Source organism: Mustela lutreola, chromosome 6 (genome assembly GCF_030435805.1).
Source record: "Mustela lutreola isolate mMusLut2 chromosome 6, mMusLut2.pri, whole genome shotgun sequence".
Lineage (NCBI taxonomy): Eukaryota > Metazoa > Chordata > Mammalia > Carnivora > Mustelidae > Mustela > Mustela lutreola.
The window spans coordinates 89,016,754-89,042,691 of NC_081295.1; the positions used below are offsets into that span (position 1 = coordinate 89,016,754).

The 25,938-nt window shown below is 55.6% G+C and overlaps 1 protein-coding gene across 4 annotated transcripts; it reads left to right on the forward strand.

Moving 5' to 3' along the window:
• The first annotated feature begins 8,759 nt into the window (after window positions 1-8,759).
• Window positions 8,760-25,365, forward strand: MDFI (MyoD family inhibitor). Of its 4 annotated transcripts, none has more exons than XM_059177914.1 (5): window positions 8,760-8,857; window positions 10,758-10,844; window positions 18,692-18,874; window positions 21,808-22,032; window positions 24,553-25,365. In XM_059177914.1, the coding sequence occupies exons 1-5, from the start codon at window positions 8,764-8,766 to the stop codon at window positions 24,807-24,809; spliced, it is 846 nt and encodes a 281-aa protein (XP_059033897.1). In that variant the 5' UTR covers window positions 8,760-8,763; the 3' UTR covers window positions 24,810-25,365. The 4 variants fall into 4 exon arrangements, with proteins under 4 accessions (XP_059033897.1, XP_059033898.1, XP_059033900.1 ...); XM_059177915.1 differs by lacking the exon at window positions 8,760-8,857 and adding an exon at window positions 8,882-9,190 and having other exon boundaries at window positions 24,553-25,364; XM_059177917.1 differs by lacking the exon at window positions 8,760-8,857 and adding an exon at window positions 9,296-9,756.
• The last annotated feature ends 573 nt before the right edge of the window (window positions 25,366-25,938 follow it).

Sequence of the window (25,938 nt, forward strand, 5' to 3'; positions counted from 1 at the left end):
GCCGGAAGTTCATGCTCTTAATCACCATGTTTCCGGCTTCTCTAGGGGCTGTCCAATATCCGCCATTAGCACAGAAGCTCCTGGAGGTTAGGATCTTTTTTCCCCGAGACCAGGAACAGGATTGTGCCTCTTTCCCTTGAGGGACAAGGACTATATTTTCTGCCAGACAGAACCACTCCTGGCCTCTGGGCACAGTGTAAACATATGTCCTGCATTTTGGGGATAAACCAGTTTTTCAAGCACAGCGCTTTCTCTCCCCCCAGGGAAAACTTGGCAATGTCTGGAGATATTTTGGGCTGTCACCCCTAGGGAAGTGCTATTCCATTCTAGTGGGTAGACACCAGGGGTGCTGCCAAACATCCTGCAAAGCCCAGGACACCCTCCCCAAAGGAAGAATTTTCTGGTCCCCAAATGTCAATAGCACCAAGGTTGAGAAGCCCTCAGACAGACCCCTCGTCTAATGCCTCCATTTTCCTCTGCCGATCATAAGTGTCTACCCTCGTGACAATGTTTGATTTGGCATATCGGGTCCCCAGAAGTGTACCCATGCCTAAGTGGTGGGGAGCTACACCCTGGGGAAACGGGAGGGCGTGGCCAGAGCCTGGGGAAACGGGAGGGCGGGGCCAGAGCCTGGGAAAAGGGGAGGGCGGGGCCAGAGCCTGGGGAACGGGGGGGGGGGGGGGGCGGGGCGGGGCCAGAGCCTGAGAAAAGGGCAGGACCGGGCCAGAGCCTGGAGCCTCCCACCGCCCCATCTCCTCCAGGCCCTGCCGAGATCACCTGACCTCCCTGGTGGTCCTTCTGGCAGAACCACGACGACGCCCCATTTCCTGGGGTAGAAGAAAGTAACCAGCTCTGAGGAGGTCTTGGCCTCAGCTCTGGGAGCACATGGAAACTAGAAGGAGGCATCCACGCTGTGGCTCCTGGCTTGCTTGGGGCAGCCAGACCAGGAGGCGTGACAGGGAGCGGGGGACCTTCAGCTGCCAAGTCAGCCCCGACTTCCAGAGCCGTGCCAGGCGGGCATGTCCGGGCAGCTGCGTCCCTTTGGGCAAGTCATGACTTTCTGGACCTTGGCTTCTTTGTATGTTGAAAGCGGAGAACATTCACGCTCTCTATTTGCGAGAGGACAGAGTTGCCAGAGAGAACATTTCTATGGAGCCCTCCTGACTCAGGTACTGGTTCCAGGGCTAGAGGAAGTGTGGCGAGCAAACAGCACCCTGTCCTCACTGAGGTCAGACTCTGGCGAGGAAGGCGGCAAAGACACTGGCAGACAGGGAGCAGATTCCTAGTGGTGGCCTACCCTAGGGGCCTGGGGCCTGCTGCTGCCTTTCAGGCTGGCTGGCTCTCAGTCTCATTCCCCCAGCCCCCACCCCTGCCCTGCCTTTCTGGGTGCTGCAGGTGCTGGAGGCCTCAAAAGGACACTGCCCAGACTCCAATTAGGATCTGCCCATGGGAAGAATGGATGACAGACGGGAAGAGAGAAGCAGCCTTAGCCACTTTTGCAGGTGATTCCTGAACTGGAGGGCACTGGGGGAGTCGCTTCAGCAGGCAGCCTTGGTGGGCACATGAGGGCTCCCTAGGTGCTGCTCAGTGGCAGCTGTCTGTGCTCTAGCAAGAGCAGGAGGGTAGCGCTCCCAGATGCTCAATGCCAAATGCAGCCTGAGGGCTCCAGCCCAGGGGTGTTAGCCCTTTCCCAGCCTCTGAGCACCGCCTCCTCCCTCCCAAAACATCTGTGACCCATTCCCTGTATGCAACCGCCTTCTACCTGAAGCACCTAGAATGGTCTCTGTTTTCCTGATTGGACACTAGTTGTTACAGATGACAGAAAGTGAGATGATAAATGTGAAAAGGCTCTGTTTCTTATTACTACAAGGCTCAGAGCCGAAGGGAAACTCCAAAACCAAACCTAAACTCTCAGGACTTTCCCCCTTAGTGGGACCCTGATATATTCCCACCCATCAGTGTGACTGCTTCAGGCCAGACCGCCTGCCACCCCACTGGGAGACCATGGGCATCTTCAGGGACCAGGACACCCCCTTCACTTCCAACACCTTTTTCACTCCCTGCCGTCCTGTGTTATTCTTATGGCTATTTGGAAGTGCTTTCTGATTACCTGACTCAGTCTGACTCTGTGTACTTCCCATCTGTTTTGCTTTGTTTGTTCTCTTCCATAATGTCAGACTGCCCTCAAAGACCTCTAGACTCAGAACAGGGCTACAGAGGAGGATAGAATCCTCGTTCCCTACCTCCAAACACCACTCCCTGCAGAAGCCTGACATGCCACTTGAGTGGTCCTTCAGATTAAGGCAAATCATCTTAAATGAAGTTTTCTGGGAGGCTGTGACTCTCCCAAACATGTATTGGAAAAACTATGTTTCTTTGAGGGGGAGTTCTCTGGGGAGAGTGCCCATGGTGTTCATCAGATTGTCAAAGAAATATGGACTCCAAGGAAAGCTACCACCAGTAGGTTAAGACCAGTCTGTCTGTCTATTATATCGATTCCTTCAGGAAGAACAGTGCTTCATGGCCCCCAAAGTGGGATTCAGGAAGGAACACCTGTTTCCATTGACTTCTATTTATACCACATTTATTCTTCTTTTCTCTTTGTCTCACCTTTTTACTTTTCTTTTTTAATATTTTTACTTACCTATTTTTTAAGATTTTCTTTTTCAGTAATCTCGACACCCGATACATCGAGATTTTATATTGACACAACAGCACAGGAATGTAATGTGTAAGTCAGTAGACACATTGGGACTGGCGTTCAATTTGTTTGCACTGAAAAAGTTGCCCTGTGAACAATTTGGAGGAAGCAGAAGGGTTTATATACCCACGTTCACTGCAGCACTATCCATAGCAGCTAGAAGACAGGAACAGTCTGAGTATCCATCAAAAACAGGAATGGGTAAGCAATGTGGTCTCTCCATACAGTGGAATACTAGACATAAAAAGGAATGAAGGTCCAACACATGTTGGACATGACGGATCACGTGGCTGAACCTTGACATCATGCTAAGTAAAATAAACCAGACACAGAAAGACCAATCTTGGATTCCACTTTCATGAAATATCTGGAACAAGCAAATTCATAAGAGGCAGAGAGTATATAGGAGGCTTTCAGGGGCTGGGGGGAGGAAGAAACCAGGAGTATTTTTTTTAAAGATTTTATTTATCTCAGAGAAAGACACACAGAGAAAGAGAATACAAGCTGGGGGAGTGGGAAAACGAGAAGCAGGCCTTCTGCCAAGCAGGAGCCCAATTCAGGGATGATCCCAGGACTCTGGGATCATGACCTGAGCTGAAGGTAGACACTTAACCAACTGATCCACCCAGATGCCCCCGAAGAAAGAAGAGTACTATGTATTGAATTGTGTCACCCCAAAATGAGGTGCTGAGGTCCTATCCCTGGGTACCCCAGAATGTGAGTTATCCCTCTTATTGAGAAATAGGGTCTGAGTGGACTGAATGAGGTGGAGGTCATTAGAGCGGGCCCTAATCCAATATGACTGATGTTCTGGGACTTTTGGACACAGAGACACACAGACACAGAGGACAGATGATGTGAAGACAGGGACAAGGCAGCCACATGACTAGAGTGATATGTCTCCAAGGATTGCCAGAAAGCTCCAGAAGCTAGAAGAGACAAGGGAGGAATCCTGCCTCGAGCTGTCAGAGAGTGTGGTTCTGCTGACACCTTGATTTCAGACTCTGCACCTCCAGAAGTGCAGAGACAATAAATCACTGTTGTTTTAAGCCACCTAGTCTTTGGTACTTTGTCATGGCCACCCTGGGAAGCTAACACAGGGAATTACAGCCTTGGAGGGACAGCATTTCTACTGGGAGCCATGCAAAATCTTTGGAAATAGATAGTGGTAATGTTTGCACAATAGTTTGCATGTAAGGAATGCCAGTGAATTGCACAATTAATAATAAAAGTGGAAAATTTTTGATGTTATATATATTTTATCATAATTTAAAGCAATTAATGATGGAAGATACAAAAAGTCTTTGAACTGTACATTTTTTAAAGATTTTATTTATTTATTAGACAGAGATCACAAGTAGGCAGAGAGGCAGGCAGAGAGAGAGAGAGGAGGAAGCAGGCTCCACGCTGAGCAGAGAACCCAATTTGGGGCTCGATCCCAAGACCCTGGGATCATGATCTGAGCCGAAGGCAGAGGCCTTAAACCAGTGAGCCACCCAGGTGCCCCTGAACTGTACATTTTAAAGAGGTAGATTGTATGGTATATAAATTACATCTCAATAAAGCTATTAAAAACAGTTTGTTTATGGAGAGGCAAAAGACCTAAAATAGCCAACACATTGAAAAAGAATAAAGTTGGAAGACCAATGCTATCAACATCAAGACTTGCTATAAAACTACAGTGAGCAAGGGGCTCCCGGGTGGCTCAGTCAGTTAAGCATCTGTATTCAGCTTGGATCATGATGCCAGGGTCCTGGGATTGATGGAGCCCTGCATTGGGTTCTCTGCTCAATGGGGATCCTGCTTCTCCCTCTGCCGCTCCCCCTGCTCATGCTTGTGTTCTTCCTTTGTCTCTCTCTCTGAGATAAATAAATAAAATCTAACACACACACACACACACATACACACACACTAGAGTGATCAAGAAAGTATGGTACGGGAGAAAGCACAAACAAATAGAACAATGGGACAGAAAAGAGAAGCCAGAAATAGACCCACGGAAATATTGTCAATTGATCTTTGACAAAGGAGCAAAGATGGCTTTTTTCAGCAAGTGGTGCTGAAAAGGCCAGAAAGAAAGAAAGAAAGGCCAAAAAGAAAGAAAGAAAGAAAGAGAGAGAGAAAGAAAGAAAAAAGAATCTAGACACAGACTTTATACAATTCACAAAAAAGAGCTAAAAATAAAACCATAAACCTAAATGAAAACACAAAACAATAAACTCTTAGTAACATAGGAGAGATCACAAGTAGGCAGAGAGGCAGGCAGAGGGAGAGAGGAGGAAGCAGGCTCCCTGCTGAGCAGAGATCCCGATGCAGGGCTCGATCCCAGGACCCTGAGATCATGACCTGAGCCGAAGGCAGAGGTTTTAACCCACTGAGCCACCCAGGCACCCCAAATAAATAAAATCTTTATTAAAAAAAAAAAAAAAGAATGAGAAGGCAAGCCATAAGCTGGGAGAAAATATTTGCAAAGGGTATGTTTGATAAAGGACTGCTATCCAAAATACAAAGAGCTCTTTAAACTCAATAATAAGAAAATAAAACACCCAATCAAAATATGGGCAAAAGATCTGAACAGACGCCTCACTGAGAAAGATCTACAGATGGCAAGCATATAAAAAGATTCTCCACATCCCATGTCAGTAGGGAAGTGTAAGTGAAAGCAGTGAGGAAATACCAGTATACATCTGGTCCATGAGTCTGTCCAATATCTATTAGAATGGCGAAAATCCAAGACACTGAAAACACCAAATGCTGGTGAGGATGTGGAGAAACAGGAACTCTCATTCATTGCTGGTGGGAACGCAAAATGGTACAGCCACTTTAGAAGACAGTTTGGCAGTTTCTTGCAGAACTAAAATACTCTTTTTACCATATGATGTAGCAATCACGTTCCTTGGTATTTTTACCCAAATGAGTTGAAAACTTATGTTCACCTGACCATGAATGTTTATAATGCCTTTATTTGTAATTACCAAAGCACAAAAGCAACCAAGATGCCCTTCAGGAGGTGAGCGAGGAAAATAAATTGTGGCACATCCAGACAATGGAACATTATTCAATACTAAAGAGAAATGAGCTAGCAAACCATGAAGACACACGGAAGAATATTACATACACATTACCACGTGAAGAAAGCTAATCTGAAAAGTCTACAAACTATATGTTTCCAACTACATGACATTCTTTTTTTCTTTTTAAGGTTTTTTTTTTAATTTATTTGACAGAGAGAAAAAGGTCACAGGTAGGCAGAGAGGCAGGCAGAGAGAGAGAGGGGAAGCAGGCTCCCCACTGAGCAGAGAGCCCAATGCCCCAGCCACATCTACTGCTAATTGTGTGGCCAGGAGTAAGTCACTTTACCCGGGCCTCAGTTTCCTCATCTGTAAAATGGGTCTAATAACTATCCAGACCGTGTGGATTTTCAAGGAAGCCACAAAGCCAGAAATGTCTAGCAGGGGGGCTGGCCTAGAGAAAATGCCCAACTCATGTTTACTGAATGTGACACACCACCAAGAATAGAAGAGAGGGATAGAACCAGCCCTGGAGGATGAACTCCCCTTATTCCGTCACATGCCATTTCTTTCAGGAAGGGTGGGGGTAGTAGAGCTCCTTTCCCCACACAGTGCCCCTCAGGGAAGGAGTCAGGGAGGGGAGCTGGAGGTTCTCAGCTCCCATCCAGCAGCCTCTCCCACTACACACAAACACATCCCCTTCCACACGGCCCTCTGCTGAAAGGTTGCGCCATAATGTCCTGTCCCCCATTCTCCCGGGCATGGCAGAGACCACAGCTGTGATCCAGCTGTAGAACCCAGCCCAGCCGCTCCCGACGGGCCCTGTGCCAGAGACAGGAAGCCAGGAAGAATCGTGCACGCCTGCTGGACACTGGGAAAGAGTGGACACCACGGGCTGGAACCAGGCCAGGCTTGAGAGTGCATTGTGTATGCAAGACCATAAGGGAGAGCTGTGCAGGGTCACGGTCACCCAGGAGGGTTCCGGGGGGAGAGGATTAGGATAAGCCCCAGGAGGGGAAAGAGCACTGGTGTGGGAGTTTGGAAACGGGATTTAGTAAAATTTTGCCATTCACTTACTCACTCACTCACTCCCTGTGTGACTTGCATTAGCCCCTGTCCCCTTAGGCCTCTTGTGAAGCTGGAACTGTCTACTGACAGTCTGGAGCAAACAGGATTCTAGGGAATACACCAGCAGACAAGGCAGAGTCCCCTCTCTCCTGGAGTTTCCTTCTGCCAATAAACAAGCAAATGTAATAGAAAACAGGGTGAAAGGTCTAAGAAGATTAGTGGTGTGAGGGGACAGTGAGGGGTCTGGGATGGCCTCTCTGAGAAGGTGATGCAAGCAGAAGAAATGCGGAAATGAGAAAGGAGACCGTAGGAAGATCTAGGGGAAGACATTCTGAGCAGAAAGAAGAGCAAGAGCAAAGGCCCTGAGGCAACCACATGAGGCAAGTAGAAAAACAAACCCAGGAAGCAGGGAGCCTGGAAGGGAATGAATGAGAGAGATTGGGGGTGAAGGTAGGAAGAACCCATCTAAAGGAGGCCAGAGGCCACTGTAAGGACTTGGCATTTAATACTCTGAACTGATCAGTGGGCCCTGGGAAAGTTAGACCTGGGCTGGGGAGCAGAGCCCCCCTGGTGGTGTGTGTCAGTGGAAGGGGCAAGTTCAACCTCTGCTCATTTACCCTGGGGTCCTAGCCAGATGCTTCAGGAAGAGTGGTGTACAAGGCCTAGAGTGATCGACACGCTTGGCCCAGGTGCACAGTAATTAAGATAAACAATATTTTCCTGGGGCACCTGGGTGTCTCAGTGGGTTAAGCCTCTGCCTTTGGCTCGGGTCATGATCCCAGGGTCCTGGGATGCAGCCCCACATCATGGGGCTCTCTGCTCAGCGGGGAGCCTGCTTCTCTTCCTCTCTCTCTCTACCTGCTTGTCTGCCTACTTGTGATCTCTATCTGTCAAATAAATAAATAAAATCTTCAAAAAAAAAAAAAGAAGGAGCATAAATTAAGTTTATTTTAAAAAACAATATTTTCCTGCAATATGTCTAAAAATCAAAATTAATGCAAAAAATCCACACTGCACTAATTGTGAACATTTTAAATCAACACAGGACCTAGCCCTGCACTTGCATGACCCTGTTTCACTGGCTTCACTCTTTAACCCCAGCCCTGGTTTCAGTAAAACTTTATTTCTAAAAATAGGCAGGTAGCAGGCGGGACTGTAATTTGCTGATTTGTTGGTTTTTTTTTTTTTTTAATACTAAAATATTGGATTAAAGCGTTATTTATCCAGGCACCCTTCTAAATTTTGCTTCCTAGGCAAGTGCCCCAAACTCATCCTAGTCCTGGCCCTGGGTAACAGTGAAAGGATTGATTTCCACACCCAGGGCCCCAATATTCATCCCTCCTGAGGCTCAGAGAGAGGAACAGACTTCTCCAGGAAGCAAGAGGGCGGTGGGGCTGGAACCTGAACTGTGTCCCTTGCCCTGTGGAGGCCACCTGACCATCACATCCTACCGGGCTCTGTCCTGGAATGTTGATTTTTTTTTAAAGAATAGGCATACGAAAAAAGCACGTGTGCGGGCGCCTGGGTGGCTCAGTTGGTTGGACGACTGCCTTCGGCTCAGGTCATGATCCTGGAGTCCCGGGATCGAGTCCCACATCGGGCTCCCAGCTCCATGGGGAGTCTGCTTCTCCCTCTGACCTTCTCCTTGCTCATGTTCTCTCTCACTGTCTCTCTCTCAAATAAATAAATAAAATCTTTAAAAAAAAAAAAAAAAGCACGTGTGCCTTAAATGTTCACCTTGCTGATTTTTCACAAACTGAGTGCACCTGTAAAAGGGTGTGTGGTATTCAATTTATAGCGTATTTTACATTTCCAACAAACCAAACATACTAATTAGGACTGGACTAGATTCCTCGGACTTTGAGCTCAAGCAGGCAACTTAGAGTAAGGATGGGGGACTGAGCGGATCCAGAGTTTAAGGGCGGGGATAAAGATTGAGAAGGGATGCATCGCTAGGGTCTGTGGTTGGGGAGGGGGCCGTATATGCCAGAGAGAACGGAAAGAGAAGGGGGCGCTGCCCTGGAGACAACGTTCCCCGCCCCCTTAGAGGAGGGCGAGGCCCGTGCCGCAGGCCCAGGTAAGCCGGTAAGAATGCAGCAGTCTCGGAGCCCCGGCGCGGGTGCGTCCTGGTGACTCAGCCCTTGCCAGGAAGGGGGCGTCCACTCTGCTCTCGGGAGCTCTCAGACCGCAGCCAGATCGGGGTTGGCTCCCGGGGCGTCAGGCCCGGGCCCCGCAGCAGTCAGCCGGGCCCTGGGAGCGGGACCCTGCCTCTTGGCCCGGGAGCCCCGCTTCCGGCCGCAGCCACCTGGGCTCCTCGCAGGTCCGCTGCCGCGGGTGGCGAGAGCGCGGAGAGAGCCGTGGGGCCACGGCGGTCCTGGCCACAACGGCGCCGCAGGGGCCTTTGAGCGGCGTAAGTAGCGACCGCGGGGGCTGGAGGAGGCCAAGGAGACGCCCCGAGTCCCTCGCTTGGCCCCCCGTGTCCCAGCCCCCTGCTTCGGGCCCGGGCTGGAAGGCGGGACTTGGGGAACTGGCCCGGCGCCGGCGCCGCCGCCGCCTCCCTAATTGCTCACTGGCCGGCGTGGTGGGGCGCCCAGACTCGGCTTCGAGGCGGCCCAGGTCAAGTGTGGCCGAGACGCTGGCACCACAGCGGCGGCCCCACCTGAGGACCATCCCACCGGCGCGCCCAGCACCAGCCGTTGAGGCGCAGGCTTCAAGCCCTCCCCCATTCCCCGGGACCTGACCCCGGGGTCGTATTGAGGATCCTCGCCCCTGGGCTGCCTGAAGGCGACTCCTCCCTGTCCCCACGGCCCCGAGGAGGGAACCAGCTCACAATTCCAGATGTGCCGTCGGGCTGTCCCTGCCTGGAGGGGCCCCTTCTCTCCTCCTTCCCCGAGCACCCGCAACTTGGAAGGCCTCGGATTCCGGTCTGGAGCCAAAAGAAGGGCTGAACTCGGAGAACCTCTCTTTGCCTCCAAAGTTGGTCTTCTGACACGAATTCCCACGCACAGCTGGCAGGGCTGGGGGGATTAAGGATGCTCGGGGCTGCTGCAGGACGCGGGAGGCTAGATGGTCACTAACCGGATTTCCCTGAGGGACAGCTTCTGGAGGGGTGGGCACGAGGTCTGTGAGACCCCCACCCAGGGCGGAGACCGACAGGATGTGCGAAGGGTGCCCGAAGACCTTGATCACTCCCGTCTTTAGGACTACGAGATTTGGGGCCACAATTATTCAGACAATTGGCTCGAGGTGGCTGTGGTCAGAGAGGTTTCTCTCTCTCATTCTCCTGATTCTCCGCAAACTTTTGCAGAGTTTAGAGCAGGAGAAGGCGAAGGCGCAGCTCCTCGGGCGGCCCCTCGGGACGTTGGGCCTGGGCCGAGCGGAGATTTGGGGAGACAGGGGCCCAGCTCCGAGGTCGCGGAGGAAACGCTCGGAGTCGGCTTCCTGTGGGGGCTCGGGCTGCGGCGTCCCCGCGGACAGACGTGTCCGGCCCAGGCAGCGCCGATCCCGGCGCTGGAAGGGACTGGGGGAGGGGAGAGGGAAGGGAGGAGGGGGCGACGGGGAAGGCGAGGAGGGGGCGGGAAGAGGGTGGGCCTGGGAAGAGGGAAGGGAGAGGCGAGCGGGGGAGGAGCGAGGGGGCCGGAGAGAAAGAAGAAGGAAGGAAGGGGGCGAGCGGCTCGAGCTGGCGCCGAAATGGGAGAAAGGAGCGAGTGAGAGGGGAGGGGGCGCGGGGCGAGCGGCGGGGAGCCGAGCAGCCCCTCGGCTGGGGCGCCCTCAGCAGGCGCGCATGGCAGCCCCAGCGCAGTGATCCCCGCGGGCCGAGCCAGTAGCGCGCAGCTTGCTCGAGTAAGTTGGTCGGTGGCCGCGCTGGAAAGTGGGGAGGCGCGGGTCTGCGGCCGAATCACCCCCTGCGCGTCCTCCTCTCCCCTGCTCGCGCGAGGGGAAGGTCGGCCCCGCCCGCTGAGCCCTCTTTTTGGCAGGTCCCGGGCCGATGTCCCAGGTGAGTGGCCAGTGTCCCCCTCATTGCGACGCGCCCCATGGAGCCCCCAGCGCAGCCCCGGGCCCAGGTAGGACCGCGGATGGAGAACGAGGCTGGAAGGGAGCGGGGCAGGCGGCCCAGCTGGGCCGGGCCGGGGGTGGGGAGGGAATGGGGGTTGTGGGAGTTGGTGGGGGGATTGCTAATTCTCACTCTTCCTCCCTGAGACGCGGGGAGACTGTTCTGGGGAGCTTGGGTGGAGGTGGAAATGAGGAGACTGGGTATCGGGGACCAGGTCCAAGGAGACTGGAGGGCTGGGGTGATGGGGGCAGGGCCGAATGGAGACAGCGGCTCTGCCAAATTGGCTCCATCTACCCCCACTCCCAACACCAGACACACACACACACACACACACACACACACACACACCACCGCGGTGTCTGTCCGTCTGGGATTTGTGTCCCAGTCGTTTCTGCCCAGTGTGTAAATATTTATGGGGGCCTCAGACGGGGCTTGGGGTGTCTGAGTTTCTCTCCTTCCCTTCCCCCAACCCAAGGAGAGCCTAGCGCTTCCCGAAAACTTTTGTCCGCTGAAAGCAGCTCCAGGACCTGGCCCCTCCCCTCCTTGCCATCTTGTCTCCCTCCTCTTCCTCCCTACCCGGGCCTGGCCTGTCGCTGCTCCCACCCTGCAGGCGCGCGCGCTCCCGCCCAGACACACACACACACACACACACACACACACACACGCACACGCGCGCGCACACACACACTCACTCCAACCAACTGCCCACAGCCGGAGTGAAGTGGCCCCACCCCCAATTCGCAGGGTCTTTAACCCCACTGGGATTTCTGCAGGAGCCTCCCAACCCTGGAAGGCTTTGTGACTCCCTGAGGGGTATAGGATAGGCACTCTGGGGCTGTGGCTCTCGGTCTATTTTCCTGACTGTGCCCATAAAGGCTGAGGCTCACAGTGGCCCGCAGTGCCAGGGAGAAGTCAGGAGCAGCTGGGAATTGTCCAGGAGCAGTGGGGTGGAGAGCAGGAGTCTAGGCCCAGATTTCTGGACTTCAGTCCCAGCAGGTTAGTCTCAGTCTTCTGTCTTCCTCTCACCCACCCCCACTCCCTTTCTCCCCTCTTTGTGTCTCTGAATAAGAAGGTCTGGTCCTGGACCTCTGACACTAACTCCTTGCATGGGCTCAGACGAGTAGCTTCCCCTTTCTGGCTTCTGTCTGCACATCTGCCCATTGGGCCTGTGTGCCTGTTGGAGAGGCTGTCGGCTCCCCAGGTCTACCTGCTGCACACCCAGCCCCAGCCTGGTGGGGCATCTCCTACAGCAGAGCGAGGACAAGTGGGAGATGGCTGGCCAGACTAATGTGTCTGCTGAGTATCCCCGCTAGCCCTCAGATTCTCTCCTCTTGGTGGGGCCCCTGGAGCAGAGACTTCTGGAGGATGAGCTCCTCCAAGAAGTGGACTCCTTCAGCCTGGAAAGAGAGGTTGGGGCGGGACCGGCAAGGATCTTTCTCTGTGTCTGGGAACCTCTCTCCCTTTTGGCCTCTCTCACCCTCCTCACTGTCTGGGCCTCTCCTCTCCCACCCTTTCCCTTTGCTCTGACTTCTTTCTCCGCTTATCCTTTTCCTCTGTTCTCTCCCCCACTACCTCCTTGCAAGATCTGCTGCCTGGAGTGACCCATTCTGAGTCCCAGCGGGGAGAAGAGGGACTTCACTTGTTGGGGTAGGGTTGGCCACCTGGAGGGGTAAAGCCCTAGGCCGTAACTTGAGGCGCCCCCTCCCACCCTCCAGGAGCCCAGGGAGCCCCCTCCCCAGCCTGGGCTGGGCCAGACAATGTGGCTTTCATAACTCGAGGAGGCCTGGCTCTGCCGCCTTGGGAGAATGAGCCCTGCTGCCCAGGAAGCCCAAACCGCAGGAGACCCAGCCAAAACCCCACAGACGCCTGAAGCAGAGACCAGAATCCCCCACACTCCCTGCTGAGCACTGCCCCTGGGGGCCTGGCTGGTAGGACAGCCAGGGAGCAAGTCACCCCCGCCCTCAGCTGCCCAAGATGCAGACAGGGTGCAAGGGGACTCAGGACACCTCTGATTGGGGCAGGTGGCCAAGCCCCCACACCTTCAGCTCTCCCCAGTGCCTCCTCCCCACTCACCCCTGCGAGCCCACGGAGAGCCTGGCTCCCTAACCCACAGCAGATTTCTGTCCAGCACTGAGGCGTCACATTCCTGCTCTTGGTTCTAAATTGAATTTCCTGGGGAATTGGAGCCTTCAGACCTAAAATAAAACCAACCCAACCCAGCCTAACTGGCCAGCTCAGGCCCTCGTGAGCCCAGTGGCAGGGACTGTGACTGGTGTATCACAAGGATGCATCCAATGAGACCAGATTCTCGCCTTCTTGGGGTTTGGAGCCAAAAGCCACCTCTAGTCCTCACCCCCTCATTCTCTCCTTTGCCCCTGACCTGGGGCATTTCCAGTTCCAAGATTCTGTCCTTAGCAACAGACACTTGCTGAGTGCCCACTATGGGTGCAGGGGTGAATTGTGCCACCACCCCAAGAGATGGAGCTAGGGAGGGCTGCAGTTTGGCTGAGGGGCCCGGATTTCACTACCAAGTTCTCAGTAACAAGAGCATGCTAAGTGGGTGCCAAGTTCTCAGTCAATGGACCACTCTGAAGAGGGACCGTTGGCTTGAGTATCAAGGGAAGGCTTGCTAGAGGAAGAGGGCAAGCTGGAGCTAGACCCTGAAGGATAATCCGGCTGGATTTGGGGAGTGGGAGAGGAGAGGGTTAGAACCTTCTGGTTAAGAAGAATAATGGAAGCATGGGTGGATTGGTCAGAAGGCCCAGTGGTGACCTGGGGCCATGGAATGGTGAGGCTGCCAAGAATACAGGTTTCCTGCCCATTTATCGGGCTGAAGATGTAGACTGAGACCTTGAATGCCAGGCCAAGGAGAGACTGGAGTGTTGGGTTCTATTCATTACTCTCTGAGCAGAGAGATCTTGGACCTCTCCAGAGGTATTCAGAGCTCCCAGGGGAAGCTTGGATCCACTGTCCACAAGACAAGGGAGAGGTCTGGGCTTGAGTGACTAGAAACTAGAGTGCCAGAACAAAGGTCCTGTGGGCACTTTCCAGGCTTGGGGTGAACCCATTCCACCTGGAAGAGGTCCCTCCATTCTTCGGCTCCTCTCACATTGGTGGACAGCAGGCAGCCAGAAGGATCCTACCAGGCTTCTGCCCAAGTTATGAGTCTCTTGGCCTTCCCTCTTGGGCTTCTGAGTTTATTTTTTTATTTTTTTTTAAGATTTTATTTATTTATTTGACAGACAGGTCACAAGTAGGCAGAGAGGCAGGCAGAGAGAGAGAGAGAGAGAAGAGGAAGCAGGCTCCCCACAGAGCAGAGAGCCCAATGCAGGGCTTGATCCCAGGACCTTGGGATCACGACCTGAGCTGAAGGCAGAGGCTTAACCCACTGGGCCACCCAGGCGCCCCTGAGTTTATATTTTTTAAGATTTTATTTATTTATTTGCTTTAGAGAGAGCATGAGAGAGTGAGCACAAACAGAGGGAAAGGCAGAGGGAGAGAGAGAGGGAGAAGCAGACTCTCTGCTGAGCAGGGATTGCCCCCGCCCATTCCATGACGAGATGAAAGGTGGGACTCAATCCCAGGACTGGGAGATTGTGATCTGAGCTGAAGGCAGAAGCTTAATCCCCTGAGCCACCCAGGCGCTCCTGGCTTATGGACTTAAACAGCACGTTTCCAGTCCCTCCTGGGAGATCTTTCCAGAACTCAGGGTATTGGCTCCAAACCTATCCCATGTTAGGGAAGAAAGTGCATGGAGGCAAAGTGGCTGCTGCCTTTCTACATTGCCCTCTTGCAGATGGAGACCCTAGAAAGAAGCACAGGGCCGGGGCTTTGGCCCAGAGACACCACCAGCATGTGTGACCCCCTGTGCACATGAGAAAAATATGACCCTCTGGTCAGACGGAGCAGGGATGTGGCTGGGCAGGTAGATGGCACCCCCAGGGAGGTTGGGGTCCTGAGTGAGGGCAGGCACCTTTATGCCACACATGAACTGCACATGCACAGCAGAGCCCTTGGCCTTTGTTGGCCACCGCTTCCTTCCAGCCCTCTCCACATCTCTATCCTTTGGAACATTCCTCTGGGAGCTTCCCCACCGAGACATTCTTCCCTCTGTGGCTGAATGGTGGGGGCTCATGGTCCCAGGAAGGAAAGTGGGGCTCCTTTGGTCTCTTGATGGTTGAGGCCTGGAGCTCCACCTGTTGTCCAACTTTTCTGCTCTGTGTGCTTCTAGGGAGAGCTGTCTCTTGGCACCGGGCCCTCCAGATAGGATCCCTCGTTCAGAGCTCTGGTCTTCCCACCACTCCTTAATGCCTTCTCATTCTGCTTCCGTGTCTCTGCCCACTCAGCATGGGTTCCTCTTCTGTCCAGCATCTGCTGGGTCACCTCCTGGCTCCAAGAGACCCGTGTCTCTGTGTTTCCAGGTCAAGGTGACTGGACTGGATTGTCCTTCCTCCCTGATACCCTCCTGAGGTACGAGGCTCACCCTAGAGCGGCAGGTTCCCTGCAGGAGGGCCTCCTTGGGACTTGGTCTGGGATGTCTCCTTGTTCCCAAGGCCTCAAGGTCACCAGCCCTGTAGGTGACCTACAAGGAGAGGCTGCCGGAGAGTGTCGACACTGGGGGAGGAGGGCAGAGATCGGGACTGGTCTCCTTAAGCCCTCTGTTCACCTTCATCCCTCTCCAACTGTGGACGGGGGCCAGGAGAGCTGCAGTCCTGGCTCCTTCTACGACAGAACTGATGGTGTCATCCCCATGCACCCCAGGGACCTCAGGAGGGAGCCTGGGAAGCCACCACAAGGCCCCAGTTCTCTAGGCTCCCCAGCCTCAACATCACCAAACAGCGGGGCTGCGGCTCCCCTTGCTCATGCGCAGCCACCCACCCACCCAGAGGTTGACTCCTGCTGCTCTTCTGGAAAAGTCCTTTCCCCCTTCTTTGCTGACCCAATGTGGGCACCACCTTCTTTAGGAAGCCTCCCAGACACACACACACACCCACACACACACACACACACTCGCACATGCACGTGCACCCCTGGGATGAATTCCCCAGGGTCTGTGCCTCCACAGCACAGTGTGCCTTTTGCCCCTCAGTGTGTGTGACAGCCCCTCCACTCCCACAGACGACTCCTGGGACAGTGACCTCCTCTTCCTCATTTTGGTGTTCCCAGCACTTGACACATTGCAACGTACATCATAGCTGCTTCATAAATGTTAAACCAAACAGCACAGAAAGGGAGGGAAGGAGGGAGGGGGGAAAGGAGGGAAGGAGGGAGGGGGGAAAGGAGGAAAGGAGGGTTGGAGGATGGGAAGGTTCATGAACGGCCCCCTGCATGCTTCATTTACTCTTGGAAACCCTGAGGGATAAGCATGAAGGCCACCAATCTTTTTTTTTTTTTTTTTTTTTTAAGATTTTATTTATTTGACACAGAGAGAGAGCGAGCACAAGCAGGGGGAACAGCAGGAAGAGGGAGAAGCAGGCTCTCTGCTGAGCAGGGAGCCCGATGCGAAACTTAATCCCAGGACCCTGGGATCATAACCTGAGCCGAAGGCAGACGTTTAACAACTGAGCCACCCAGGCACCCCACCACCACCCTTTACACGCACAGAGTCCTAGTAACTCGCCCACACTGGCTACTGGTAAACGCCAGGGCTTGGCTCTTCCAGCTCCTTGCCAGGCCTTTTTCATCGCACCACACGGGAGAGACCACACTGCCCATCAGGGCCACAGTCCGGTGCCTCTAGGGCCAGAGGCTGGAACTGGGCAGGCCCCTCCCTTCCTAGAAATCAGGACCAAGCTCTGAGCCTCGATCTTCATGCCAGCTTGCCATTAGCCCCCAGGAGCCCCGGCTGAGCTGTAGGCCAGGCTCCGGGCTGGGAGAGGTACCATCCAGCAGGCATCACTCCGCCATCTCTCCTGCGTGTCATCTCAGCACCCCTGCTCTCCTTGCCGCAGCCCTGTGATCCTCCAAAAGCCATTTGACTCCTGTCTCGTGAACCCAGGAGTGAGGGGGCTCTCAACTGACCCCAAGAGTAGATGGGGGCTGGATGGAGCCCACGCCTCCCTCCCCGGAGCAGCTGGGGTCACCAGGAGGCGTGCCCACCTGTAACTCTGCCACACACCCCCAGAGCTTGCAGGAGCCCAGGGTCCCTCTCCCGCCCCAGCTCCTGTCTTCAGAAATGTCCTGTTGTTTTTCCCAGGCAGGTGTGAGCACGTCCCTCGGGCCTGCTGTCTCTGTGCTACCTGTCTGGGTCCCCTAGGGCCTGGTCCCCCTTGCCATGGAGGACGGGAATCTTTGGAACAAGGATTGCTCAGGGCCCCCCGTGGGGGTGAGGCAGCTGAGCCCCTGGCTGGTCCCCTCCCCTCAGGCTGCTCCCAGCGCCCAGACCTGCCTGCCCCACCCTCACTGGCCCCCCGGATGGGGGCCTCCTGCCTCCTGTCCTGGCTGGGCTTCGTTTGGAGACAGCTCAGACACGTCCAGTGTGTGGAGGCCCCTGTGTTTTCTGTGACTGAGTCGGTTTCTATTTCCAAGACTAGTCTTTGTCTATCTCTCGTCGCCCTGGGTGTGTCTCTTTCGGTCATTTTGTGTGGTGTGCACGGGCGGGTGGTGAACATTTAGTCTCTGGGTTCCTGCCCTTTCTTTTCTTTCTCTGTCCTTCTCTGTCTGCCTGTGGCTCTCCTCTCCCTGTGCCCTTGTGGTCTCTGTGTCTCTCTGAGTCTCTCATTTCTGTGTCTCCCCTGCTCCCAACATGGCATGTGGTGGGGCACCCCCTCGAAGCCCTCGTCCTCCCTGACTGCACAACTGGGGGTCTGATGAGAGGCTCGGGCTGCACCCCACACCATGTGATTGCCGGCCGGACCCCGGGCCCCGGGTCCCTGAGCTCACCCTCCCTGCTTACCCTCAGGCCTTCCTACAGTCCTGGTGGCACTGAGGGATGGGAGCCCAGGCCCCTTTCTGCCTCCCTCCCTCACCTCCCATCCCCCCTCCTCTTCCCCTGGGCCCAGGGGGGCCCTAGTCCTGCTGCCTCAGGGGCTGGGGTTTTGAAGGTGGCTCCATTTCTGCCTTCCGCCCACCCTACGCAGAGGGGCCGAGCTGGTCACTGTAATTACATGTGGCTGCGGTCCGCCTCTTCCCAGCCTCTTGGGCCGGCTCCCTGCCTCTCTTCCTGCCTGGCCATCCGCCTCAGGCCCATCATTCTCCTCACCCCAGGTCTCTGACTCTCCCACTGTCATCCTCTCTCTGACCTGTCTGTCCATCTCCCCCTTGCCTGCGCCGCACTCTCGTCTCTGTTGCCTCTGCTCCTGACCCCACCCTTCCCTGCCTCCCCCTCACTGACTTTCTGCTGAGTCTCCCTCACAGACAGACAGGCTGTCTGTCCCTGGGTTCCTGGGGGCTCCCTCCTTCGGCACCCAACCCCGCCTTCTGATGCTTGCTTTCTCTGCTTCTGCCTTTCACTGTCCCATTGATTCTTTCCCTCTCCCTCACGCTGGATGCCTGTTACTACCCCTCCATCACTGCCAGCTCTCTGTCCTTTCCCGCACCGTGCTTCTCTCCACATCCCTTTCTACGGCCCACCTCCCGCCCCTGTCCTTGACAACCACACAGACACAAGTGTGTGCGTGCACACACTCATATCCACACATATACACACACACACCCTTGAGCACTCCCGCCTTGCCTTTTGGGAGTTTTCCACTTTGGAGCCTGGCACCATTGCCAGATAGGGTCAGGGCTGGGTAGCTGGTACAGAGAGGCAGAGAATGAGGGCTCATGGCATTCTGGGCTGCGGGAAGGGGACCAGGGCTGGGGAGACAGGAGGGCACTGGGAAAATATACCTTGGTCTTGTGCTTTTTCTCTAGCCCAGATCCCATTCCTCCTGCCTGGGCTAGAGGTAGTAACCGGATCCACTCACCCTGTGGAGGCAGTGCTAGAGGACGGCTCCCTGGAGGAAGCGGCACCCCCCATGCCCCAAGGCAATGGCCCTGGGGCCCCTCAGCCCCTGGACAGTACTGACCTCGATGTCCCCACAGAAGCTGTGACATGTGAGTCCTAGGGGTCAGGGGATGGGAGTGGCAACATGTAGGAGTTGCGCCAGGGAATACTATCCCTTGGGCTGGTGGACATGCAGTGGGTGCCCATGGGAGCCTAGCACTGGGCCAGAAACTTGAAGCGTGGGCAACAGAAAGGTGTAGGTCACGGTCACCGTCCTTTTTGTCTAGGAAAGAGACCTCCACGTACAAAATGTTCAGTATAACATTAGTTCACAAGGAGGGTGGACAGGCTCCAGGCAATACAGTTCAAGACCAGAGGGCGTGGGGCCATATGAAAGGAGGAAGAGATCTGGGGGTGCTGAGGGCTAGGAGCCAGACCCCATCACAGCCCCACCCTCCAGGGTGTCGAGGATGAAAAGGAAAGAGAGCAGTCCCGGGTTACTCTGAGCAGAAAGGAGCCTATTCCCAGTCTTGGTTTAAGGCGTCCAAGGAGGTTCTAGGAGAGAGAGAACTCTCCTCCATCCCCCTCAGGAGCAGGGGAGGGGGCAGCCAGAGTCGTCTGAAATTAGTAAGATCTACCAAATCTAGAGACACATTTGCACTTTCCAACTTTCTTTCCCTGAATGATCTCACAGACTCTTCAGACCAGCCTGTAGTAAGGCAGCAGGACAGCAAGTGCCAAGCCCATTTTACAGATGAGGAAACTAAGGCACGCAGCACCACTCAGCCTGGACACAGCTGGGGATCTCAGGTCTCCTGGCACAGGGCTCTTCCCTGTGCCTGCCTCCTCAGCTGGCATGGCTCAGCGGGGAGCCGCCTTCAGCCAGGGCATCTGGGGCTAAGTTGGACTCCCTGGAAGTCAGGGTTACTAAATCCTGCTAGCACACTGCCCTCAGCCTCTTCTAGACACACCCACCAGCCGAATTGAGAGAAAGAGGTCAGTGCCGTTGCCTCAGAGGAGGGGTCCTGGCTGGGAGCTGGACAGACACCTCTGTGTCTGTGGGCCCAAGTGTTTGCTCTATGACTCAGTCCCCACGGCCACTCCCACGGCCATGGCCACAGGCAAGCTCTGTGTCTATCCGAACCTCCAAGCGCCCTCAGCTCACCACACACTCCCACCCTCTGGTCACTGTGCCCATGTTTAGGCATCAGGGCAGGGGGCACGGAAGCTGGCCAAGGACTCAGGCTGGTCTCCCACCGTGGGACCAAGAAGGGAGCGGGATGATTCAGGCCTGGCTGCTTCCCGTGGCCTTACCCCTGTTTACCCAGATGCAGGCACCAGCCACACCTCAGGGCCAAAGGTTCCCGGCATGGAGCTTCTCCAGAGCCCTGTCTCCCATCCTCCTGACTCCCCACCTGGGCCTCAGCTCCTTTCTCCCAACCTCCATCCCCTCCCTGCTCCACTTCCTAGCTGTGCAAACTCGGCCTCTGTTTTTTCGTCATCTGTGAAATGGGGCCAATGACAGTAGACCTATCGAGATGCGTGAAGAAGCTACTCCACAGAAAGCTCTTGGCACGCTGTTGGACCTAACAACAGCCCAAATGTATAAGGTATGAGTTCTAGGACGAGGGATGGTTGTGATAGCAGCTCCGTCCCTAGCCCTTCCTCTCCTAGTCTCTGCCCCACTCTGCGCTCTGAGTCCCAGCTTTTGGCCTCCTGGCTGGGCCCACATCTGACCCTTTCCAGCTGTGGGACCTTGGGCAGGGTCCTGTACTTCTCTGGGACTCAGTTTCCTCATCTGTGAAAGGTGGATACCACCCCAGGGAGAAACTGAGAGGCTTGGTGAGAGAATGGCATGTGGAGCGCTTAGAAGGGGCGCTGGCAAGCAGGAAGTGCTCCATGATGGGAGGTCACTACAACCATTCTGTAGAAGGCGCAGCCCTCTCAGTCAGGGGAAGCAGTGATGCTGCCTTCCCCTCTCCTCAGCCTCCAGGGCCCCCTCCCCTCCATACCTCCCCCTACTACAATATAAACCCAGAGGCCTGGCCTGGAGGGAGCTGGGGACCCACACCTTGGTGCCCAAGAGATGGAAGTGCCCAACATCTGTGCATTTACAGAGGGTCCGACCCAGGAGCCAACAGCCCACCTCTCCATGTCACCTTCTCAGCCCCTCCCCCAAACACACACACACACACACACACACACACACACACAGCCCCCTCTCTTGCAAACAGAACCATGTCATCCAGATGAGCAAACCCGAGGTAAGGAGAGGGACTGGGTGCTTTCGGGGGATCCTCAAGGCCAGCTTCCCTGGATCCACTGGTGAAGCTGGTTTGGACTCTCACCCTGGAATGGGGACTCAGGGAGTTCTGTCCTCGGGGATCCCCCACCACGGGTCTCTCCCCCTCACTCAGACCCCCAGGGTCGCTCCAGGAGACTTATTCTGCCAGCCACCCCACAGAGGCAGCACAGGGTAGGGAAGCTGGGGTGGAAGAGAAGAGATAGAGGGGCTGCTCTGGAAGCGCCTGTGGAGCCCAGGGCCAGGGCGTTCATCTCTAAACAGATGTTTCCAATAAATCACCCAGCACACCAAGGGCAAAAACAGCTGGGGGCTTGGCAGGGGCCAAGGTGAAGGTTAACTGCTTCACTGCTGTCCTTCCGCCCCCCAGCCAAACAGTCCTTATCCCCTCACCCTGACCACCACAGCCACTCTTGCCAAAACCCCAGGATCCCAAAAGCAGGAGAATGGATTGCAAGTGGGGTAAGAAGGTGGGGTCCAGGACTCTGAGCCCCTGTGGTTGCCTTGCACCTCCGTTTCTCCTGGAATGAGCACTGGTCATGAGCCAGGCTCAACTCTGTTTCCTTGTGTGCCTCTGACAAGTCAGTGCTGCTCTCTGGGCCTCAGTTTCCCCATCCGCAGAATACAAAGCCAGCTAGATGACCTGTGGCATATCTAAGAATGAAGCAGGCAAGATTGGGGCAGAGCTGTGGGAGGCCGTGCACCCCCCAGCCCCATTAACCTTTCTCATCATCTCTCTAGGCCAGCCTCAGGGGAACCCCTTGAGCTGCACCCCACTAGTGGCGAATGGCTCAGGCCACCCCTCAGAGCTGGGCAGCGCCAGACGGGCGGGGAATGGTGCCCTAGGTGGCCCCAAGGCCCACCGGAAGTTGCAGACACACCCATCTCTCGCCAGTCAGGCCAGCAGGAAGAGCAAGGGCAGCACCAAATCTACTGCCTCCCAGATCCCCCTCCAGGCGCAGGAAGGTAAGCCCCCCTGCCTCCCTGGGAGAGGCCTCCCTAGCTGGGCCCCTCCAAGCATGATGGCGGGACAAGCAGCAGCCTCTTCAATGGGTCGCTGGTTAGAAGCACAGGCTCATTCCCATGCCAGGCCTCCTGGATCTGAACCTTTGGGTGGGGCCCAGGAGACCGGTTTTAACACTGCTTCCAGGGAACCTGGCCAGCTACACCTGCTGGGGAAAGCTAGGCAGACCTGCCTTCTCAAGACCAGCCCCTTCCCGCCCATGCTCTCCCAGAGTTGCTGTAACAAGGAATGAAACCATCTGGGCTGAGCCAGCATAAGCCACTCTGTTTCTGGAAACACAATTTTCCTCAAGGTGTAGACCGCCTGTTTCATGAGAGCGGAACACCTGGCAGAGTAAAAGGTGCAGCATCGGATACTTAACTGGGGGCATGGTGAGGGCCGTGTGGGGCGGTGGAGAGGCAGAGAACCCATATACATCAGCCGTCGTTCCTGCAATATGGGGGTCCCCTGTGGGGCTTCCCTGGGCAGCCGGCTTCCCTGCCCCATCAGGCATTAATTCGGCATGGGGGACGGCTGCCTGGAGGTCAGTGGTGCTTCACCTTAACCGTTACCCCAAAATGTTTAAGTGCCTCCTGCCCATGCTGGGGGACTCCGCGTGGTCTTCTGCAAACAGGATTCTGAGTACACATTTGGACGTAACGTGTTCATCGGCCTTCCCACAGAACAGATTCTGCCCAATAGTCTGAATTATGAAGGGAATGTTCATTCATTTAAAAATGTACTGGGCATCTGCTGGGAGCCAGACACTGTGCTCCGTGCTGGGCACCCAGTCCCTGGCCTCACAAAGCTCACGTGAGAAAGACACATATGTAATCACCATATGGGGTGACACATACAGTGGTAAAGCCACAGAAAGCAGGGGACACCCACACAAGCCCAGAGAGCTGGGGAAGGGAGTCTGGGAAAGCTCCGGAGGTGTATGGGCCAGTCTCAAATGGTGAGTAGGAGAATCTAGCCACGGAACCTTAGCACAGACATGAGAAATGGCTAGCTTGGCTAGATTATGAAATTCTAAGTGAGGAATGGGGGGCGGTGAGACTCCACACAGGCAGGGGCTGTGGGAGTGGGAGACACTTTGTAAACTACACTGGTCTTACACTTCATCTGGAGGGAATGGGGTGCCCAGGTGCCTGAGTCAGTTAAGGGTCTGACTCTGAATTTTGGCTCAGGTCATGACCTCAGGCTCAGAGGATCGAGCTCTGCCTCTGGCTTCGAGCTGGGTGCTGGCCCTATGGGGTTCTCACATGCCTTGTTCCATTTGCAGGTAGAAGGCAGGGGTCCCGGCTGTACGAGACCCCAGTCCCTCCACACAGAAATGGGGTGGAACAGTCAGATCCTCCATGGCAATGTGAGAACCCCATAGGGCCAGCAGCCTTGTGGCAGGGGCCCACCCGGTCAAGGGAACTGGCCCCTCCTCTGCTTGCCCAGCCCCTGGAAGGGATGCCAGCTGAGCATCCGGGCCGCCCAGTGAGCAGTTCAGAGCATGGGCTCCAGAGCCAGCCTGCCTGGTTTCAGTTCCCCGCTCTACCACTTCCCAGGTGGCTGCCAAAGGATAGGCTCACACATTCGTTCACTTACCATCTCTTTACTCAGCACCTCAGTGTCAGGCGCCTTCTATGGACTTGTATCACTGACTACAAGGGACAAAGATGCCTGTCCTCTGGAGCTTACATTTTAGTGGAGGGAAAAGCCGTGTAGTGTGGTGACAGGTGATAAGTCCTTCCAGGAGAGAGGCGAGGTGGGCCAGAGCGAGGGGCTGAGGGTGCTGGGGTGGGGATGGTAGGTTGCTGTGCCCACGGAAGGTCACCGCAGAGTGATCTAGGAGGACAGAGTGCAGAACGAGACCAGATCTTACTCCTAGAGAGGTGGAAGCCACCGGAGGGTTCTGAGCACAGGAGGGACTCCCTGGACTGAAGTTCTGCAAGGGTACCTCTAGGCTAGTGCATGGGGGGTAGGTGCAGGGAGGTATAGTCATGGATGGGGGCTGGGGCAACCAGAGAGACGGTTGTTGCTGTGGGGGGGGGGGTGAGATGAGCAGAGTGGTAGGATTCTGGGTGTATTCTGAAGCCACTTCTTTGTGCCTCAGTTTCTTCATCTGTAGAGTGGGGCTAATAGTAGTTAGTTGCAAGTTTACATGAGTTTCATTCATGCCAACACTTAGAAGAGTGCGTGGGACATGCTAGACTAGCTAGGACGTGGGTTTGGTAAATGAATGACTCAGGGTGGTGAAACGCGGGGACTCAATCCAGACCACCTGGGCTCGGACCCTCGCTCTGCAGCTAACTGGGCAGGTGCGTGTAACTCTGTGCCTGGGGGTTATCAGCCGGAAAGCAGGGCACCTCACCATCCCCATGAGTCTGAGCAGTGGGAGGGGAGCCGAGCACTAGGCGGGAGCCCTCTGCGGCTGGGTCCCTCGCCTCCCGGGCTCTCTCACCAGCCCTGTCCCCCGCCTGTGCCCGCAGACTGCTGCGTCCACTGCATCCTGTCCTGCCTGTTCTGCGAGTTCCTGACGCTGTGCAACATCGTCTTGGACTGCGCCACGTGCGGCTCCTGCAGCTCCGAGGACTCGTGCCTCTGCTGCTGCTGCTGCGGCTCGGGCGAGTGCGCCGACTGCGACCTGCCCTGCGACCTGGACTGCGGTATCGTGGACGCCTGCTGCGAGTCCGCCGACTGCCTGGAGATCTGCATGGAGTGCTGCGGGCTCTGCTTCTCCTCCTGACCGCCGCCGCCCCTGCAGCACCCCTCGCGCAGTGGCCCCGGAGGTGGAGGGGGTGGGGAGGAGGGCGGGGCCAGCTCCGCGGAGGGGGGCGGGGCCGCCGCAGGGCCCCTCACCCCACGCCTCCACCCGGCCTCGCATTGCCGGGACTCGCAGCCGCGCCGACAACCTAGGGGGCGGGCCGGGGAGGGAGCCGCGCCTGGCCCCACGGCCTGGGCCGCAGAACACTGTGAAAGTGGGAGGGCAGCAAAGGGGGCGGGGGGAGGCGGGGCCGGCGGGTTGTGCGCTCCTCTACCTCTCACGGCCCCTGCGGCCCCGCCTCCCGCCGCCCAGGCTCAGCAAAATGTGAAGTGAGACATCCCAGCCCGCTCTGGGCCACGCCCTTCCCCAGCGTCTTTACCCGACCCTCGTGGGGGCCTGACTTGTACGGTGACCCCCGAAGTCCTCCAGGGGGCAGGGCTAAGCTAGGAGGGACAGGAACGGTATAGAAAATACTGGAAGGGGAGAGGGAGGGAATGGAGGGTGGGCCTGTCCTATTTGTTGCTGTAAATAAAGTTATTTGTCCATCTCAGCACCTATGAGAAGTGTCCATAGAACCCCTAGTCTCAAAAGCAAACACTCCCCCCTCCCCCAACAGACACACACAAAGCCCCCAAATGATGGGGGAGGCCTCCCTGCCCTCTGGGGTCCCTTTCCAACTTCATGTTCCCCTCGAAGGCAGTAAGAAGAGAGGTACCCACTCCTCACCATTTTTTCCTTCTTCACACCAAAGGGATGGGGAAGCCCAGGGAGGGAAGAGTTAACCCTTGGCATAGAATTAATTAACAACAGATGTGTTCGGGGTTTGATTAATTAATCTCTTGCTGACTCCTGCTTCTCGAAGCCCTTCTCTGTGATGGCTCAGAGGCTTGGGTGCTGCCCGGGCCAGCTCTGGCCCGTTGCAATCTGGGCTTGCTCCTGGGCTGCTCTGGGAGCAAGTACGGCCTGAGTAGGGGGTCACGTGGCCCAGCCTCAGTCTCCCGAGTGTCAGGGGCCTGATGAAGAAGAAAACTGGCGGGACTAGCCGAAGCCTTGGAGGCCATGTGGCTAGCACCTTTGATGTCTGTGGGGAAGGCAGCCCTGAGTACTGCAG

Coding starts and splice junctions, on each gene's coding strand:
- MDFI (XM_059177914.1), top strand. CDS start 8,764: ATGCCAGAGAGAACGGAAAGAGAAGGGGGCGCTGCCCTGGAGACAACG. Junction 8,858..10,757: donor GGCCCGTGCCGCAGGCCCAG/GTAAGCCGGTAA, acceptor TCTTTTTGGCAG/GTCCCGGGCCGATGTCCCAG. Junction 22,033..24,552: donor CCCCCTCCAGGCGCAGGAAG/GTAAGCCCCCCT, acceptor CTGTGCCCGCAG/ACTGCTGCGTCCACTGCATC.